Source organism: Anabrus simplex, chromosome 1 (assembly GCF_040414725.1).
Source record: "Anabrus simplex isolate iqAnaSimp1 chromosome 1, ASM4041472v1, whole genome shotgun sequence".
Taxonomy (NCBI): Eukaryota; Metazoa; Arthropoda; class Insecta; order Orthoptera; family Tettigoniidae; genus Anabrus; species Anabrus simplex.
In genome coordinates this window covers 707519431-707541421 of record NC_090265.1, presented here as the reverse complement: position 1 = coordinate 707541421, position 21991 = coordinate 707519431, and the positions used below count along the sequence as shown (strand labels likewise).

General features: G+C 39.5%; 1 protein-coding gene across 1 annotated transcript in view; it reads right to left on the bottom strand.

Moving 5' to 3' along the window:
• The window catches only part of LOC136857368 (transcriptional regulator ATRX), a 605506-nt gene that overhangs the window by 303928 nt on the left and 279587 nt on the right, over positions 1 to 21991 (bottom strand). The window contains exon 13 of the mRNA XM_068225161.1: positions 11298 to 11425. Within this exon, the coding sequence (XP_068081262.1) occupies positions 11298 to 11425 (128 nt within the window). The remainder of the gene's footprint in view (positions 1 to 11297; positions 11426 to 21991) is intronic.

The following is a 21991-nucleotide window of genomic DNA, read 5'->3' as shown; positions in this document are numbered from 1 at the left end:
GTCCAGACTGTACCAACTTATATTTTCATGCCAGTAGATAAAGATTCATTTCAGGTGCAGCCAACAGCTCGATGGGTGGAAACGACGTGCATTTTACTCATTTATGTGTATTGTGTTGCTATGTGTGATCATTTATAAATGCTGAAATCTGTTGGGGGGTTCAAGTTAACTGATATTTAGTTAGTCAGATAGGAACAATGATAACTATGAAAGGCAAGGCGGAGTGGACAGGTACAATTAACATTTGCGACGACGAGTGAATGACATAATATGACCCGATAGACTTTGATATATCCATAAGATTCTACGTTTCTGTGAATTTGTGTTAAATAATTGTTTCCGGTTTATGATGGACAATGCAAGATGGACTCGGTCCTTAGTTAATGTTAATAAATGCATATGATTTATTTTACGTTGTTCATTTCAGTTGTTCATATTCAATCAATTGATTTTTTTTAAATTAAAATGTGATCCTTCCAATTTCTGTTGCGATTTATTTGAAAACTTTGCCTTAGTGTATAATTTACATTTTATGATTGGCAGTATCTATAGCTCAGTCGTCGTTATCTGAATGTGACCGAATACTCTTCGAAGGGCCATGCCCTGAGTGGAGTATCATGCGAACCTTCTGTATACTAGTCGGCAAATAATTTGATAGTTCATGGTTATCTACAAACCACGGCGTCCACGAACGGTCACATAGTGTATTAGTGTTTTTGGCGCCCAACGTGGGGCTGAGTATTGACGAGTGAGCAGGTTAATATATTATATTTTGATTGTCAATCGCGAGGCATTGAACGAAAATAATGATGTATTTTGTCCGCTCGATGATGATGCGTATAGTAGGCAACGGAGCGATGATGGTAAAGACTTAGTTTGGCAATGAGAAGTTGGAAGGATAAATTAATCAGGGTCAGATTATTCGTTCATTCATGTGAGTATGGTAATTATTCGGTCATTTCGGTATGAGCTTGGGCTCGTCAGGGCTTAATCAGTGAATTTTGTGGCTGCTAAAGCAATAGTGATAGGTTAGGTGATATTTGAGGAACGTAGGATAAAGACATTTACTGCTTGAATATCAGTGTTATTAGTGATGGCGTCATTAGCGCAAGTAAAGTTACTGCTAGAAGAGTTAGCGGGTAGATTGACGAAAGTACAGGAATCCCAGGAAACGACCGTTAATGAAATGCGGAAAGAAATTAGAGAGTCGCAGGGAGTCGCATTAAAAGAAATTAGAGAATCGCAGGAAATGTCGGCGAGCGAAATGCGAAAAGAAATTAGAGAATCACAGGAGATGACCGCTAATGAGGTGCGAAAAGAAATTAGAGAGTCACAGGAAATGGCAGCTATTGAAATGCGAAAGGAGGTTAGAGAGTCACAGGAAATTGCAGCTATTGAAATGCGAAAGGAGGTTAGAGAGTCACAGGAAGCAGTGGCAAATGAGATGCGAAGAGAAATACGAGAAAGGCAGGAGGAGACCAGTAGAGAGATTAAAGAGAATCAGCGTGTTGTTTCAGAATTAGTCATGCAGAACTCAAGGGTGATGCAGGAAGAAATATCAGCACTAGGGTCGCGAATAGCCGAAATACAGGCGGACATACAGGAGGACATGAAAAGCTTGAGAAGTGAGGTGACAGTAGCAATAAATGAGAATAGAAAAGAGATTAACGAGAGGTTCACCGAACTTCAAGCTGAATTGAAGGTCAACGTGAACGATATTCAAACACAAGTTGACCGTGATATTAATGAATTAAAAGAAGAAGTAATTATTATGCAAGGGAAAATTATCGAATCGGATACTAGTCGGGACGATAAGTTTAGGAAAGTGACTGAAAATATTGAAGAAATCAATAGAGGAGTTCATGAGGAGATGGATACGGCGAAAGAACACATTAATAGTAAATTTCAGTCCATTATTGATGAGACAGATAGAAACAGGACCCAAACGGATCAGCAGATAAAGAAATTAAGTGACGAGTTGGAAAATGTACAGAAGAACATCCAGAATATGAGGATTGATTCTGAAACAACCAAGAAACTTGTGTTGACGACTTTGGAGAAACAGTCATCGGTCGATAATGAAAGGAAAACTGAGCTAGACTATCAGTTTGAAATACCGGTATATAACACCGACAGTAGTGAGAATAGTGTTGCGCATACAGCGAACGGAACCCAAATAATAAATGTAATACGCACAAACGAAGATAGACCAAAAAAGTTCACCGGAAATATAAAGTCGGGAATGACTCCTCGAGGGTTCATTCGAGAAATCGAAGAGTATTTCCGCGAGGCAAAAATAATGCCGGAGAGGCAATTAAAGGCAGTGGAACGACATTTGGACGGAGCACCACTGATATGGTACAAAGCGTTCAGGTACATTTTTGAAGACTACGCCGGATTTAAGAGCGCGTTCTTAGAACGTTTTTGGGGAATTGACGTTCAACAAAATGTCAGATTGGAGCTGTATTCAAAAAAATATTCTCTCAGCGGACCGAGTTGTTTCTCGGACTATTTTACCATGCAGTTCCACCGTTTGAAAGAGCTTGACTCACCCCCAACAGAACTCGAAATGGTGCGAGCCATAATTAAACAATTTCCACCTGATGTTCAACGGTTGATGACAACAGCGAACGTACAGTCCGCGGTGCAAGCAGAGGCAATTTTGAGGCAGCTTGACAGCACAAACACGCAAGTCGGAAATAGAATAATAAGGCATGTAGATCCAGTGGTAAACGTCGCAACGACAGTGGAACAGGAAAATGAATGTCGGGGGAATAATCAATGCTACTGCATGAGGAGAGAGAAGCAGGAGAGACATGATAATTCAGAAGACAACCAACGCGACCGGAGATGGACATCATGTCAGAATGGTAATGGAAGATATCCACGGTTTAGAAGAGGAACACGTTGGGGTTACCAACGAGATAGATGGCCGTACCGGAGGAATAGAAGTCAAGGAAGGATAGGATATAGAAGTGAAAATCGAGAAGGAGACGTTGACCAAGAAAAGAGGAAATATGTAGAAGAATTAAAACGCCAACAAGAGACTAAACGTTGGGAAGAAGCGATAAGGAGTCAAGAGATGAACGCAGATTGCATTGGTGCGTCGAGTCTCGAGTATCAGCGGCAACAAAGAAAAGATGCTGCAGACCGGATGCTTAATCCTAATGCAACCTCATTTGATGATAACTCCCACGAGAGGAATGGGGTGAAAAAAAAAACGCCAAATTAGAATTTAAGGAGAATAAGATAGATTTCAAGCAGCAACTGAATGAGCAACGTGAAGGGGTGATTGGAAACATAGAATCTTGGGAATTTGAACCCGAAGAGTTGTTGGAAGACCGCCAATTGGGCGAATCTGAAATTAAAAGAGGACTTCCGGTCATATGGGTCACAATATTAGGTATTAAAATTTACTCGTTGTTGGATACAGGCGCCAGTATTAGTATTATTTCAAAGGTATTATTAACAGAACTCCAACGCAGAGCACGAGTCCCCATAATGCCAGTAGCCAACATAAAGATAAGAGGGATTATTCCAGATAAGGTTGCCAATTGTAAGATGCAGACGTTCCTTCCAGTTGAGATTGGCAAAGTTACATTCGAACATCCATTTTTGGTAATGGATAGGATTCAACATAATGTAGAGACCCATGGATGAATTACCCCAGGCTGGAGAAAATGTTCGACGAGCGCGGCTATGCATGGTGAAACAGGCGGAGAAGAGAACGAAGAAAATGAGATACAGAAACTTCCGGAAACCGCTAGAAGTTGGGACTTATGTGTTGATTAAGAAACCTGTTTCTTCTGACCCTAAAGCAAGGTTCTTTTCAAAGTTTGCTCCATTGTATATTGGTCCGTTTAAGGTTATAGAGGATCTGGGCAATAATGCTTATAAGATTCAGAGCTTGAATTCTAAAAATATGTCAATATTCAATTCAGCAAATTTAAGACAATATTATTTTCCTGTTACTAATGATGATGAAGAAGCCAATCTCGTTTTTGAGGACGATATAACAGACGGTACCTTGAGTGGAAACGATCTCACGAGCGAGGAAGTAGATGTTCATAAAGCTGATACCAATGCATACTTCTGAAGATGAATGATGAGACGTAGCAAATAAATACACGGGTTTTGATCTGAGTGATAAGCACGAGTTGTTCGGAAATGAGGCTTGGAAGTATTGATATTTTAAGAAAGGAAGGATTTAGCCAGTCAAAGACTGATATAATAAGAAATTTCTCCCCATGTTCGAAATTTCTTCTCCAAGTAGAGGGGGAATATGACCTTTCATTGACCTGTAGCAATATGTCGGCCGGTCATTGAAAGTCATAAGTGAAATGAAATGTGTATCAATGACTTGGAAAAAGGTGTAACGTGTCAATATGCGGCTTACGCGCATATTGATAAAAAGAACCGATACAACTCGTAAGTGTAGAATAGACATGATGGATGAGAGCCGGTGGATCGAACTCAAGACCCCGTGGTACATGTCGAATTACGTCAAGATCAGCTTTATTTACAAGCAAGAGCTCAGTACAATGTCAGCATCAGCTGAGAAGAATGTGGCTAGACATGATATCTAGTTTGAAGTTGTATAAGGGGGCCATGGATTAGCATGAAACTTCATATGGCAAATCATCTAATGGGCCCGTGCTGACGTGTTTCATAGTAAGAAGAAGAACAATAGTGTGTGTTTTCCTTTAGCAACTTCTATGATGAAGGTTAGAGTTGTTATTCAGTTCCTCAAATGTCAAAAACACATGTATAGCTAGCATAGGATTTCTCTGCTTATGGAAAGCAACTTATTATTATTGTAAATAATAATGGAAGGAGTTCGTGTTTTACTTACTGATTACTGTATGAAGGAAGATAATAGAAGCAAGCTTAAGGATCTGGTTCTGTAATTGATAAACATAAAGAATAAGCCCAGATATAAGTTATATAATAGCCAAAATCATTTGCAAACCTCGAATTATATGTTTCCTCAGGCCAGTATCAAACTGGAATAGTGAAAATACAATTAGTGTGAAATTGTATTCCTAATGATATTGTTCAAGTTTCAGGTGGCGGCCGGAGATGTTAAATCACTATCTGACCAGGGAATGTAAATGAACAACATGAAGTGCTAAACCAATATAGTGCCCTGGCGGACTCAGGCCTCTGCCGGAATGGACGGAATTACAAAAATGATGATTAAACCGCTGCGGAATTACCATGAAGAAGCCAGATAAGTTATTGTACTTGTCTATCTTTTGCTTTCCTAGAATGCTTTAGTAGCGTTAGTCCTTTTGTCAATGTCACGTAGGTGACAAGGGTGTGTTAACTTGAACGATCTAACAGATTTTCGGTTGTATTTGTCGGGTTGCGATTGATCATACGTGGGTAAATAGTGTATGCCGTCAATTACCGTGGATGAGACGTTTTACTGCGTTGTGTCCGTATTATTTATCGCTGTGAAACAAAAATAATATCATTTACTACAGGTAAGTTGCAGTGTGACAGTGTGTGTGAAATATTGGTGCGTGATCTTGGTATAATTCCCATGATGTGATATGGATGTTCATTAAGGTGTATTAGGTAATGTTCATGTATAATGTTGATAAGGCTCTTCCTTAATATTGCTTGTGCAGTTAGGATGTGATGATTTGTGCGGTATACAATGTGATGACGAACGTAGGGTCGTCATAAAGCGTGGCGGACACGAGATAATTTAGGTTGATTTTTATGGTTTGCGTGTCGAATTATATTGAGTTTCGAGACGTGTTAAGTTGTTAATGGTGTTGTTAATAGAATTTCCGCCGCATATTTTGTGAGATGATTGAACAAGCTAGTCCAGCGTTAGGCATTGGTATTGAAGAGAGTCATCAAGTAAATGAATTAATAAATTAAGATTCGTAGTTGCAAGTAACGAAATGTTGGAATGTGCGCACGGTTAGGGTCTTAAAATGCAATTCAATGATAGTTATGTTTAAGATCAGAATCACCTATTGCGATCGATGTACATGTAGTAGATGCTTGTAGTAGATTCATGCTGTAGTAGCATTTCAGCTGATGGTGAAGGCAGACCTCGACGCAGTCCAGACTGTACCAACTTATATTTTCATGCCAGTAGATAAAGATTCATTTCAGGTGCAGCCAACAGCTCGATGGGTGGAAACGACGTGCATTTTACTCATTTATGTGTATTGTGTTGCTATGTGTGATCATTTATAAATGCTGAAATCTGTTGGGGGGTTCAAGTTAACTGATATTTAGTTAGTCAGATAGGAACAATGATAACTATGAAAGGCAAGGCGGAGTGGACAGGTACAATTAACATTTGCGACGACGAGTGAATGACATAATATGACCCGATAGACTTTGATATATCCATAAGATTCTACGTTTCTGTGAATTTGTGTTAAATAATTGTTTCCGGTTTATGATGGACAATGCAAGATGGACTCGGTCCTTAGTTAATGTTAATGAATGCATATGATTTATTTTACGTTGTTCATTTCAGTTGTTCATATTCAATCAATTGATTTTTTTAAAATTAAAATGTGATCCTTCCAATTTCTGTTGCGATTTATTTGAAAACTTTGCCTTAGTGTATAATTTACATTTTATGATTGGCAGTATCTATAGCTCAGTCGTCGTTATCTGAATGTGACCGAATACTCTTCGAAGGGCCATGCCCTGAGTGGAGTATCATGCGAACCTTCTGTATACTAGTCGGCAAATAATTTGATAGTTCATGGTTATCTACAAACCACGGCGTCCACGAACGGTCACAGTACATATAAACATTCTACACTGTTCATTAACAAACTTACGAATGTATTCTGAGTTTTACCGGCTACTTTCGTTGGAAGACAGTATTTCTAAATTTATAAAGAAAATAAATGGTGAATACATGACATTTTGGCCTACATATAAAGAAAATATAGTCAGTTTTAGTTACTCTTTTATCACGTCATTTGTTTCATCTCATTAATTCCTCTTATGAGGTTTATGTCATGAAGGGCATTCGGCCATAAAAACTCGCTATGAAGATTTGTCTCACTTCATACTCGACCCTCAAAAGAAAAGGGATAAGGGTATTTTATTATCATATTATGCAATATTAACGAAAAGAACTTAATGGCCAGTCATTTTTCTCTTGTCAATTGATCAGTAGGCCTACACACAGTAAACCTTATCACAGCTTTCTTTTGAATTATCGTCGTCTTGTGCCGCCAACTTCCCTGCTACCGGTGTTTCATCGTTCCAAATGAAATCTTCACTGCCATCTCGTTAGCCATGCACTGCCATCAAGAGCATTCAAGATCCCGCCTTTTTGAAACTTTTAAAAGTACTTTTGTTCCTGACTATAAAGTTCAAAAAGTGAGAATATGTTCGCAAATGGTTTCTGGAGATGGTGCCTGTTATTCCCAATCGGTGTACGTGTAGCAGAAACCATCCCTTCCGAATAAAGCCATGCTGTAGAAAGCTTATCAATACACCAGCTGATAACTAGCGTATGTTATGAGTTGTACTTCCGAATGTAATACATAATAACTGCAGCTGTTAAAAGCCAGACCTTTATTTTAAAGTATATTTCATGCTTGTTCTCTACATTTATCACATCAGGATTTACCTAAATAGCTGTAAAGGAGATAAGGGAGACCGCAATGTTTAGGTTAGGTATGCTAACAAGTGCCCGGACAGTGCTAGAAGTTCCACAATGGAAAGAATAAAAATAATAAAACAGAAAAGCTTGCCGCATTCATGGATATCTACAGGTGTGTTGGTAATGCGCTTTATTACCATACTGATTAATTTTGTACGTTCGTTGTCTCCATTTTTTTTATTAACGCATACTATGTTCTGTTTGGCATCTCCAAAAATCATGAAAGTAGTTAGTATGGGACTTAAAATTTAATATCATTATTATTATTTGTTAGTTACGTTGCCGAGTAAAACAATCGTTATGAATGGATTGTTTTTAATCACATTTTAAACCTACAGTAGAGTCTTGTTAATCCGAACTAATTGGGACCGAAGTCTGTTTGGATTACAAAATTTTCGGATTAACCAGAAAATATTTTCTAATAATAATGTTATTGTTTTTACGTCCTGCTAACTACTTTTACGGTTTCCGGAGATGCCTAGGTGCTGGGATTTTCTCCCGGAGGAGTTCTTTTACATGCCAGTAAATCTACTTACACGAGGCTGACGTATTTGAGCACCTTCAAATACCACCAGACTGAGCCAGGATCGAACCTGGGATCAGAAGGCCAGCGCCTCAACAGTCTGAGGAAAATAGCTTCTACAATACAGTACAGTACATACTGTAATTTGAAATCTCCATTCTTTAGCAGTTGCATTAATCAAATACTGTATAAAATTATAGTAGGGTAGTTAAGAACCCGTAGAGAAGAAAACGACAATGAAAATGACATTAGCGAGTGGATGGAAGCTGACTGTCATCAATCACAAACAGACCAAGAAATTGTAGCTATGATGGAGAAAGAATCTAGCGTTGATGAGGAACAGAGTGATGACAAAGAAGACCACAATGAACAACTAGTGTCACATTCAGATGCCGCGGCCGCCTTAGAACTTGTCACACACTACGTCAAGCAACACTCCGCTGCTACCCCCACTTATGTGATATTTACGAGACGCTAGTTTAACGCTGCGTCTTCGAGTAGGTTCCAATCACTACAAAAAAAGAAACGAACAGACTTTGTAAAGATAAACGACCAGTGATTGATAGTTTATGATGTGCAATTATGTTTACATTAAGTTATTTTAGTAAAATATGACTAATAAAACGCAAGTAAATCTCCATTCTATAATAAGTTATATCATTTTAATAAGGAGAATTTAAAAAAAATTGAATATTTCAGTTCGGATTAACCGGACTCTAGTGTACTTCTCACCAAAAATGACGTATATTGGCCCGAGTTACAAGATATTAAATGATCACTTTGTTAATGATCTCGCCTGCTGTATTAATAGCAACAACCGTGAATATTGCTTAACTAATGTAAACTAGTTTCCTCATCCTGAGGTGGTGCAGTTCTTTTTAGGCAATTCCCCAATGGACGGGAGCTGCATGCACGATTTTTACCGCATATCAACCTTCCTGCCATTCTTAAATCTCTGGCAGTACAGTACCGGGAATCGAACTCACGCCTTCCGAGAATGGCAGCTAATTGTGTTAACCATTACGCTGGCAGACATTCTTAACTATAGAAAAACAGACATTGCACGACTGATGCGTGCTTGCACTGCGTGGGTCGGACATGAAACTATTCACCTATTCGTGAGACGTCATCAGAGCTGCAGTAGGCCTACGCTACGTAGGCGGACACTTCTTAAATACAAAACACAGATGCACCGCACGAATTTGATGCGTGTTTGCATTACGTGGGTCGTATGGACAAAATTATTCACAAATTTGTGAGAAGTCACTGGAGCTGCAGTAAGCCTTGTACCTGCTTCAAAGTGGAATCACTGTTGTTCTTCTCTAATGAATTACGCTGAGGGATCTTGTATGCAAGATTTATTTTTTTCATTTTCTTTGTCTCAAAAAGCCAAGAGGTTCTATTACATGAGTAAATACGCATAATAAAAGTGACGTGATAGAATTTGATGACGTTCTTTCAGGAATGAAACATCATCCTGTTATTAATAAAGTGTTCTCTTTTCTAGGTATTTTTTAGTTTTTCTTACATTAGATTTGGAAGACTGGAAAACTTCATTATATGTTAACTTGGGAAACATCATTATACGTTAACTAAGTCAAAACTGAAAAGAGAATTATTTCCACTTTAACAAAGTACCTAGTAAGCATGCGTTGATACCATAAACATTAATATCCAGCAACATCAAACTGCATTTGATGAATATTTAAAAGATGAAGTTCCTAAATATGTACCCCATTCTTCCCACCCTCCTGCCCTAAGGGATTCCAAAATTAGATAACCACCCCTTTTTTCATTCTCTTTTCTCAACTATCTCCCCTCTCCCTTTACAACTCTGTTTGTCAACAATAATCACCACAATTCTTGTAGACATGATATGGGCTTTTGGACTTATGCCGTGTCAAGGAAACAAGGTAAAACTATATGTTTCACAGAGAACTTTGCTCAGCGTCTTTAGAAGAAAATCTTGACTGTTCCGGAGGAAATCTACAATAATGAAGAATAGTAAAATTAGATTCCTACCAAAATGTGATAAAAGAGAAATAACTAAAAGAGTAAAGAAGGAGGACAACGAAGATCAGATAGAATGAAGAAATACTGGAAGAACCGAAAAGGAAAAACCATTAATCATCATACTAGACGGGACAGAAATTAACTACAGTGGACCAATGCGGCCATAAAAGCACAATAATAATAATAATAATAATAATAATAATAATAATAATAATAATAATAATAATAATAATAATAATGAGGGTTTCAATTTAAGATTGTTTTACTGGTGGAACTGTAGTGGTACGCTCGTTCGGTGGCTCGCTGTGTGCTGGCACAGCAGCTCTGTTCTATCCTGGTGTCTTTTCTTGCATTTTATTTTAGTTTCTATTTATTTCTTCCACTACATTTGTCCCTGATACGTCTGACGTCCCCCTTTTCTTACATACTGTCCTCAAGCACAAGCGGTGTGATGAACATCTTAAATGGAGCTTCGTGTTGTTGTCAGCTCCCGCTTGGAGCACTGCGCCAGCATACAATGAGCCACCTGGTAACGAACGAGCATAACACTACAGTTCCAATGGTAAAACAATCTTAAATTCATACCCTCACTGTTGTAGAAGACTTCCTCGGGAACAATCGAGATTTTCTTCCGAAGACGTAGAGCAAAGTTTTCTGCGAAACGTGAAGAGTTTCATCTCGTTTACTTGACACGGCATAAGCCCAAAAGCCCATATCACGCATACAAGAATGGGCCATGCACCACAATTCTTATTCTTTACTCCGGTGATGAAGGCTCCAGCTGAAAATGTTTAATTATTACACTATTCACATATGCCTACACAATAAGTCGCTGCTTTCCATCTATTTCCTGTACCAATATGTATTACCTGAGCAACACAGTAGCTTCTTAAAAACATCTATACAAGGACCATCAAATGTGATCCTTCATTCCAAAGACAAACATTCAAATGAAAGGCCTTAACTGCAAAGTCGGAAAGTACAAAGTGAGTGGGTGCATACCCAGTAGGAGAGGTGCTCCCATTCACCAAACAGCACAAACTCAGAACTGTGCAAGAGATAAAGCAACATGGGAGAGGAGTAAGAAAGTCTAATGCTATTTCTCACCATGCCCGATCTTCCTTCTCTTCTCGTTCTCGTGACTTCTTTGCTTTCCATCTTCTTTCTTCTTCGCTGGAGGATGTATCCATCAACTTTACTCGAAACACCTTGTCTTGCCGCCAATTCTTTTTCTTCTGAAGACAATTACCAATACATTATTAGGCAAATGATAAAGCATGAAAGGTACATGACTGAAGGAAATTATTGGCCAATTTCTGGCTAAGGAATAACAAACAGATCTGACAGATCTTCAGAGTTAAAATTACAGGGTTTCTCTTCCCCCCATGGATTAAAATCTCAATCAGAAAGGGCAGTTTCGCATTAGGATACTAAATGCACACCATGGTACAGCTGCCAACATCTTGGCCAAACTCAATGTATTAATTAGTAGATATTGTGAAGGTGTCTGCCATTATGTCATAAGATCTTGGGAAGGGTGAGATAGGTCAGCACTGCATGGAACCGCCAACGTCACTATGTTGACCCCTCCCTGCTTTCAGCGTGGACAACAAATCAGAATAAGCCAGGTACGTAAGGACAGCCCCTCTCTGACATCACTTTATCATCCCTCTGGAGGCTTCCAACCATATGAGGAACATCTGGAAGGTAAGCCCAGATCATTTCAAATCGAGAGATCTCTAAAGACTTTTAGAGCTGCTAGGGAGCTGGCCTCCCTATCTAAGGTGGGACAGTTGTCAATCAGTGGACAGTGACGGGTAGAAGGGTGTGTGCATTTTTTGTTCTGTCCGTGCAGCTGAGTCTGACGTCGAGTTGAATCTCTCACGTTCAGCTGTTGTGAAGCGAGTCTTGTGTTTCTGGTACAGAGTGAAAGGGTTAAATGAAGGATTGGCAAGGGATAGTGAACGAAGACTGTTGAGAGAGAGAGAGAGAGAGAGAGAGAGAGAGAGAGAGAGAGAGAGAGAGAGTGTGCAGAATTAGCAGTAAATAAATTTTAAATGTAGAGTTTAAACAATACCAGTTGTTTGTACATTTACCACTCCCACCATGTTATAACAAGTGTCAAGGAATAAACCGATAGTGTACTTTGTAGAAATCTTTAGCGAGTAACAAAATGGATGGCAAAAACTTCCAGGCTCTTCTGAATAAGCTCTGCAAAATTAAGAGTGAACTTAAGTCCAATCAAGATGAATTAAAGATCAAACTTTAGCCCAATCAGGACCAACGCTAAAGTGAATTAAAAAACAAACCTAAGAAGGAACTCAAACTAGGACCAACTAAAATCAGAATTAAATGACCTTAAGGGCAGACAGAACGTTAGTACAAGAAGTATGCTCTCTTAAAGTGAAGTTGAAGACTGGCATCACACAGGACGTTAAACTGGTTGAGAAGCAGTTAACCCGATGAGTGCTACACCCGCCTATAGATGGGCTGACGCGGCCGGTCCAACACTGCTACGCCCGTCTATAGATGGTGCGCGAGTTCTTTAATTTTTTTGAGTTTCCTGGTTCACTCTCAAGTGCCAATTTGATCTCTGGCATGTTCTGCCATCTGTTTGGCATTATGTAGAACTAATAGATCACAGATTATAGCTTCAGGAAGTAACTTACAGAGCTTTTTGTAGACGTCTGTGGAGTTCATCTGTGATGTAAACAAACATGGCGGAACAACAATGTAGTTGCTCTTGCAGCGATGTTATTCCGGATCAGTGAATCTTTCAGTTATTAATCACAGCAGAAAGTGATGGAGATTTTAATAAATTGTTAAGCGATTTTGAAAGTGAGAGTGTTGAAAGTATTGTATTTGAGAGAGAAACAGAGCCTCCTTCTAAACAAAAGAAGAAAAACACGGCGAGTTCAAAAGCTATTTTATCACTGTTTCGTGGCGGACGGATTACTTTTCACCACCAAACTTTCACGTAACTGTGACGGACTCTGGGGGCCAAGTAGTGTTTGATGACAACCCAAAAATCATTGACTTTTTAAAAACTTTTTTGCCAGTGGAATTGGTGCAGATAGTTGAAGAAATCGGCATCACAAACAACCAGTAGAAAACACTTAACTATCACCACATTCCAGGTTTAGAGAGTATTTTAAAATATCAACTTATGTACTTCTAAGTAGAAGTTACATGTATTAGTTGCCTACAGATTTTAGGGAATGATATTATTTTGGGCTCTTTACTTTGTATAAAGATAATGTACGCAAGGGCACAAAAGTGTAATTTTGTTTTCTCTCAAAATAATATTGAACATAAGTGTAGGATATTTCCATTTGCATTTAGATTTATAAAAAAACCAACATTTTAAGCTAATCACTCCATTGATAAGTTAAAAATTGAGGCTTCTACAATTATTTTTTTTACATATGAATGAAAAAACTCAGCACTGAGGTTCCAAACAGTCAACTGGTAACTCAGCACTTAAGGGGTTAAAGGAAATACCGCAGGTTGTGAAGTCAGTGCCCTGTGTGGAAAGACGATTGCCATCAAGAGCCGAACAGAGCCCATCAGCAGTGATGGTGGTTTCAACGCCACGAACTATCAGTGGAGTGATGGCATGAAATTACATATGAAGACTAATAAGCTCCAGTACAGCTTTAAAAAGTAGGGAAGATATGAAGATAAAGTTGGAGTTAAAGAGGTCAAACTGGGGCAAATATTAATTTATAGGATGAGGAATTATTAAGGGAAATGTTCGATAAATTTCCAAGTTTTTCGAAAAAGTTTAAGAAAAGGCTAGGTAAACAATTGATAGGGTATCTGCAACTTGGGCAACAGCACTAAATGTAGATCATTGATGATTGATTGATTGATTGATTGATTGATTGATTGATTGATTGATTGATTGATCTGATGAAGATGAAACCTCCATATTACGACGGGACAACTTCCTGGGGAACGTTTCAGAGCTGGTTGAAGATTATCTGAGAGCACAATGGATGGACATCAGAGAAGAGTGCTGCACCTCTGATCACCAGGCTACATAGACATGTGGGAAGGTAGCCTCCGGCTAATGCCACAGATGAAGAGACTGTGCGAGTACTCCACAGATGCTATGGTAACTACCACCTGACAGCTACATGCTCAGTCCAGACATAGGAGAAGACCCCATGCACCAACGAAACTCCATGGGAATTTGCTACCTGGGTCAAACAACTAGCCCACGTGACTCTGGACGGGCCAACCCAGGATAGCATCTACATCTCTGGGCTCCGCTACGCCAAGATCTGTTAAAGGAAGTTTCTTGGCAGAAAGTATAAGATGGAGGCAGTGATGGCGACAGTATGGTTGGAAGGAACCCGCCCCCCACTAGGAGACAGCGTGCTAATGGAGGCTGAACCGACAACCACCAAATGAGTATCCTACCTGGCCACGACGCTTGTACCAGCACAAAGCTGTGTACCGATACGAGCACTGAATTAGACACTGCGGAACTGGAGGATGTCCAGCAGGACCAAGCTCGGGACGTTTCAGCCAGTCACGTGTCTCATGCTGGTGGTAGACAAAAATGCACAGGCACTGAAAGCAGACAGAATTGTGAATAAGGGGGAAGTCAACGGAGTTTCAGTTGCCATGCAATGTCCCATGTACCGTCATCCCCAAGATCAACGAAGTCATCCAGCGGACCCCCATGGGAAGACTAATGTTGTCCATCGCGATCGTATGGCGCAGTATCATGGTGCTAGCCTTAAGAAGGGGGCAATGTGATTGTGTCCGCCATTTTGTTATAAAGCCTCGGGGAGGAGCTCTTCAATATCCATGTTGAAACTGCTGTTCGCTCGACTGGCACTGAAGCTGGCAGCTTACGTGGCTTCTTTTCAGGTAGCTGGATGCCATGGCATCCTAATGCGATACTGCCCTACAGACCCTGCGAGACAACATGGCAAGCCAGAGCTTACTCACCTCTCCCATCACAAACCCATAGTGCGTAACGCACCAAAACCTAACAATCACGATCAAAGAGTTAATACACACCTACATGAAACTTAACCAAATGTACTGAAATGAAATAGTGTATGGCTTTTAGTGCTGGGAGTGTGCGAAGACAAATTCAACTCGCCAGATGCAGATCTTTTATCTGACGCCAGTAGGCAACCTGCGCGTCGTGATGAGGATGAAATGATGATGAAGACAACACATACACCCAGCCACCATGTCAGAAAAAATTAACCAATGATGATTAAAATTCCCGAACCTGCTGGGAATCGAACCCGGGACCCCTGTGATCAAAGTCCAGCACGCTAACCATTTAGCCATGGAGCTGGACACCAAATATATTAAGTAGAGTACACTAATAATAACCTGTTATTTCCCACAACTTAACTATGGTCCACAGCAGATATTATGACACATTAATAAAGAAGTCAGAACCATAATCAAAAAAATCCTGCTAGCTACGTCCAAACTCATATGCTATAAGTGGCTGGCTACAAGTCATAAATAGAAAGACAGGCACATGAACAAGGAACACATAACAGGATTACCATAATGACAGATGAAACAGCAGCAGCAACAGACAGAACAGACAAGAACAAACATAAAAATACAAAAGGACCAGAATCTTCAAGTTCCCTCTGTGGACCAGTGGTAAAGGCCGGCCTCTGGATCTCGTTGTAACCACAAAGGTGCACACACGTGATGCTGTCAATTGTGTACACTGTTTAATTTACAAATTATATACACACCATGATCATTGCACTAATAAACTGCTGTCTGGAACAAAACACTGCTAAGCAGAAGAAGAAGAAGAAAAAGAAGAAGAAGAAGAAGAAGAAGAAGAAGAAGAAGAAGAAGAAGAAGAAGAAGAAGAAGAAGAAGACACTTCCATGTCAATCAACTACCAACCCAACAAAATCACAACATGGGTTCGCACACTGCTAACGACTTCCACTACAAGTCTCGCTGAACAACTCTAACTTCAACTCGCAAGACTGCCATTTTATATATGTTGCCTGGCCAGGCTTCTAGAAGAATATGATATAACATGTTTTCTCGTAATTTCTGGAGTCTCCAATAGCTTATTTACAAATGGATTGAATGTTCTGTAACATGCTAGTGGCAAGATGCACTGTTCTGGACTATTACCATGTGTTGCCCAACATTACACTGGATTTATACATCACATTTACAGGTAATAATAAGAGCCCGCCTGGTGGCCATGATCGTTAAGGCCCTGAAGTCTAAACAGTCTGACACCAAGGTTAGCTGGTTCGAGTCCCGTTGGTGGAAAAAATTTTCACCATCAGAATGTTGGCCGGCAGGGTAGGGGGTGTGGTGGTATACAATTTCTAATCACTAGATTGCGTGCCAAAAGCCTGGATTAAATTCCAAACCTCTCAACAGTGCTTACATGGAGTGAGGGCATATGATGCTGTTGATGGTAATTTGTCCGTCGGATAAGGACGTTAAGCCTTGAGCAGACCCCTTGGTGCTATTCGACAGGAGTAGGCTATGTGCCAGCACTGAGTTTCACCCTCTCCCTACTATCATATATCACGTCATTCATTTCATCTCATTAACTCCTCTGATGAGGTTGACGTCAGGAAGGGCATCCGGTCATAAAAACCTGCCACGACAGATTCATCTCACCTCATACCTAACCCCGTAGGTAAACGGGACATGGGTTGGACAAAACAACAACATTTACAGGTAATAATAAATTATATACTATTAATTATGTGTTCTTACATTAAATTCATATTAATATACATGCAGGACACGTGTCGTGGCATAACCTTACATGTATTGTTACAACCACGATTTATACCAAATAGAGTCCGTACATAACCATGTAACCAATAGACGTAAACAACTTCATAGCCACACCTTACAAGTCATAATAATAACAACAACAATAACAACAATAAAAATGATCAAGCTCAATATTTTCATTATTTACCCATGGGTTAGAGAATTGTTTCCAAGTTATACTAGTCCATTATACTTACATCAGGCTCAAGATTGTGGGTCAAACCCAGCAGAGGTGGTCAGGTTTTACAAGCAAAGAGAAATGTCCTTTGACACTCCATGCATGCAATGTCAACAGGTGAAAGATCTCTGGTGACTCACTGGTGATTACTCGACAAAATTAATTAAAACTCTGTCACAGATCATTCAACAGATATCTGATTCTCCACCAACTGGCAAAGTAAAACAAAACATTGTAACTGACATGCAGGCAGCCTAGATGGCGTCAAATCTAAACAGTAGCTGAGGACATATGAGTATGTTTTTAATTTTTTTAATATGTTGACTTTTACAACCATTAAATGACATTATAATATTAATTTGAGGGATATTAGGTCACATTCATGAGGAACTTCAAGAGAACTTGCAGTTAAACTGGGCCTGCATCAGGGGTCTGCTCTGAGTCCATACCTCTTTGTCATACTTACAGACAAACTAACATTCAAAGTAATAAACTTCATGGTTGGCTTCCATATTGAGTTAAGACTTAACTTAACCCGTTAACGCCGTGCGTGTCCATATGATCACGGCCTGCATTCCTTCATTTAGATTGCTCTCAGTGCTTTGTATAGCGCTGGAACTGATTGCTGACTGTGTAGATCAATTCAAGAAGCATGTGGCAACTGTGTGCGAGCATATTATTACGTGATACATATCAACTCATTGTTTCGGCGCACTTTCGTTTCGTGTCATTGTCACAGCAGCTGAATCATGATGGCGCGCTTCAAGTAAGTTTGATATTTCACATATATTTATGTTTACATTACACAACTCATATGCTTAACAAGTTTGGGAGTGATCTATGTTCACATTATGATGGAGTTAATTTACATTTAACAGTAAATATTACTCCCGTAGGCACTTAAAACATTGCGTGATCGTATGATCATGCTAGGCGCTTGTGTTAGCTATTCACCCTGTGCGTGTATTTGATGGTGGACGTTATGCTACCTGTTACTATTACTGTTATACATCAATTTTTATTGAACAACTTTATTCAATTTACGGTCATCTATTCTACATTTAAATAAATTGCGACTTGTTAACACATATGCAGCTACAAAACCTTGTTTCCCTTTTTACAGGGACATTACGCTCCAAGAAGTATTAGATATTCTTGAATCGGACGAACCAATTGGAGAGGTTAACAGCATTTTTATTGAACCTCCGGAAGCTAATATTCACTCCGACGAAGATTCAGGAGATGAAGATGTTGGTGGTTTGGTTGATAACCTCACAGGCCGCCAGCTTTCAAGTAAGGCAGAAATTGTACTCGCTGGCAACGATCGTATAGGAGGCGCAGACGATGATCTTGTTTCAGCAGAAACAGATAGGATGGACCAGAATGTGTCGTACTACAGAGTAGGCATACATGGAAAGAAATGGTGACGGTCGCTATTCACATGGCTCCTGGACGTATCCATTCACAATTCATGGTTACAGCTAAGGAGGTCTGGATGTGATTTGTCACATCTAGAATTTCGTCACCACATTGTGCAAACATATCTACGTAAGTTCAAAATAACGCCAGTAGGAAGAGGCCTCCCTATCACCTCGAGATACAGTATCCAGCAGAGTAGTGTCACTGACGATGTACGACTTGATGGGATTGGGCACCTCGTAGCACCCTGTAATCGACGACGCTGTGCTGGAAAGGAATGCTCCAGTAATGTTCGCACCGAGTGCACAAAATGTAATGTTGGACTCTGTGTTCCATGCTTTGTCCTATTTCGTACAGTGTGAAGCATACAGTTCTTATATTTGTTCCTATTCGGTAATTTCTGTGAATTAGATAACTTGAATGTAATATATTACGAATATCTTGAGACTTTTATTGCTTTATTCATGTATGTACATATTGTAATTAATGTATATTCTTCATAAATTATCATCTTTAGTTTATTTTAGTGTATTTTGTTCACAATTTTGCAATATCAATACATAAAATCTATAAATACTAAAGAAATGCTCTACAGAATGAAATGCTAACACATCCGCCTAGCGTGATCATATGAACATGCCACCTAACGACGAAACCGTGAAAAGTATGACCTTAATATTTTGTAGTTATGTTATACTATGGACCTGAAGTGATTTAGACGAATTTCAAAGAAAACGGACGAAAAAAATAATTTCGGCGTTAAAGGGTTAAAAATGAGTACAAAATTTTTTTGTTCCACCTTCTCAATACTTAAAATCATTTAACGTTTATCAAAACATTGTTGTTGTTGTTTGAGTCATCAGTCCATAGACTGGTTTGATGCAGCCCTCCATGCCAACCTATCCTGTGCTAACCTTTTCATTTCTACGTAACTATTGCATCCTCCATCTGCTCTAATCTGCTTGTCATATTCATACCTTGGTCTACCCCTACCGTTCTTACAACCTACACTTCCTTCAAAAACCAACTGAACAAGTCCTGGGTGTCTTAAGATGTGTCCTATCATTCTATCTCTTCTTCTCGTCAGATTTAGCCAAATCGATCTCCTCTCACCAATTCGATTCAGTATCCCTTCATTCGTGATTCGATCTATCCATCTCACCTTCAGCATTCTTCTGTAACACCACATTTCAAAAGCTTCTATTCTCTTTCTTTCTGAGCTAGTTATCGTCCATGTTTCACTTCCATACAATGCCACGCTCCACATGAAAGTCTTTAAAAACATCTTTCTAATTCCGATATCAATGTTTGAAGTGAGCAAATTTCTTTTCTTAAGAAAGCTTTTCCTTGCTTGTGCTAGTCTGCATTTTATGTCCTCCTTACTTCTGCCATCGTTAGTTATTTTACTACCCAAGTAACAATATTGATCTACTTCCTTTAAGACTTCATTTCCTAATCTAATATTTCCTGCATCACCTGCCTTCGTTCGACTGCACTACATTACTTTTGTTTTGGACTTATTTATTTTCATCTTGTACTCCTTACCTAAGACTTCATCCATACCATTCAGCAACTTCTCGAGATCTTCTGCAGTCTCAGATAAAATAACAATATCATCGGCAAATCTCAAGGTTTTGATTTCCTCTCCTTGGACTGTGATTCCCTTTCCAAATTTCTCTTTGATTTCCTTTACTGCCTGTTCTATGTAAACACTGAAAAGGAGAGGGGACAAACTGCAGCCTTGCCTCACTCCTTTCTGGATTGCTGCTTCTTTTTCAAAGCCCTTGATTCTTATCACTGCAGACTGATTTTTATACAGGTTGTATATAATTCTTCGTTCTCGGTATCTGATCCCTATCATCCTCAGAATCATAAATAGCTTGTTCCAATCAACATTATCGAATGCCTTTTCTAGATCTACGAATGCCATGTACGTGGGCTTGTCCTTCTTGATTCGATCCTCTAAGATCAGTCGTAAAGTCAGGATTGCTTCACGTGTTCCTACATTTCTCCTGAAGCCAAATTGATCTTCTCCCAACTCAGCTTCAACTTGTTTTTCCATTCTTCTGTAAATAATACGTGTTAAAATTTTGCAGGCATGAGATACTAAACTAATGGTGCGGTAGTTTTCACACCTGTCAGCACCGGCTTTCTTGGGAATAGGTATAACAACATTCTGCCGAAAAGCGGATGGAACTTCTCCTGTCTCATACATCCTGCACACTAAATGAAATAACCTTACCATGCTGGTTTCTCCTAAGGCAGTCAGTAGTTCAGAGGGAATATCATCAATTCCAGGTGCCTTGTTCCTATTTAGGTCACTCACAGCTCTGTCAAACTCTGACCTCAAAACTGGGTCTCCCATTTCATCAGCATCAACAGCCTCTTCATGTTCCAGAACCAAATTATCTACATCGTTACCTTGATACAACTGTTGGATATGCTCCTGCCATCTTTCTGCTTTGTCTTCTTTCCCTAGAAGTGGCTTTCCATCTAAGCTCTTAATATTCATACACCTAGATTTCCTTTCTCCAAAGGTTTCCTTGATTTTCCTGTATGCAACATCTACCTTTCCCGGGACCATACAGCCTTCGACATCCTTGCACTTCTCCTTCAGCCACTCTTCCTTAGCTACCTTGCACTTTCTATCCACTTGATTCTTTAATCGCCTGTATTCTTTTCTGCCCTCTTCATTTCTAGCATTCTTGTATTTTCGTCGTTCATCAATCATGTCTAGTATCTCCTGAGTTATCCACTGATTTTTAGTTGATCTTTTCTTCCTTCCTAACATTTCTTCAGCAGCCCTCCTGACTTCATTTTTCATGACTCTCCACTCTTCCCCTACAGTGTTTCCTTCAGCCTTTTCATTTAGTCCTTGTGCAATATGTTCCTTGAAACAATCCCTCACACTCTTTTCTTTCAACTTGTCTAGATCCCATCTTTTTGCATTCTTTCCTTTCTTCAATTTCTTCAGCTTCAGATGGCATTTCATGACCAACAAGTTGTGGTCAGAGTCCACGTCTGCTCCTGGGAAAGTTTAGCAATCCAACACCTGGTTTCTGAATCTCTGCCTAATCATAATGAAGTCTATTTGATACCTTCCAGTGTCTCCAAGTCTCGTCCACGTATACAGCCGTCGTTTGTGGTGTTGGAACCAAGTATTGGCAAGGTCTAAATTATGATCAGTGCAGAATTCAACCAGCCAACTTCCTCTTTCGTTCCTTTGTCCCAATCCAAATTCTCCTACTGTACTACCTTCTCTTCCTTGGCCTAAAACTGCATTCCAGTCTCCCATCACAATTACATTCTAGTCACCTTTTACATATTGTATTAAATCTTCTATCTCCTCATATATTCTTTCGATTTCTTCATCATCCGCTGAACTAGTAGGCAT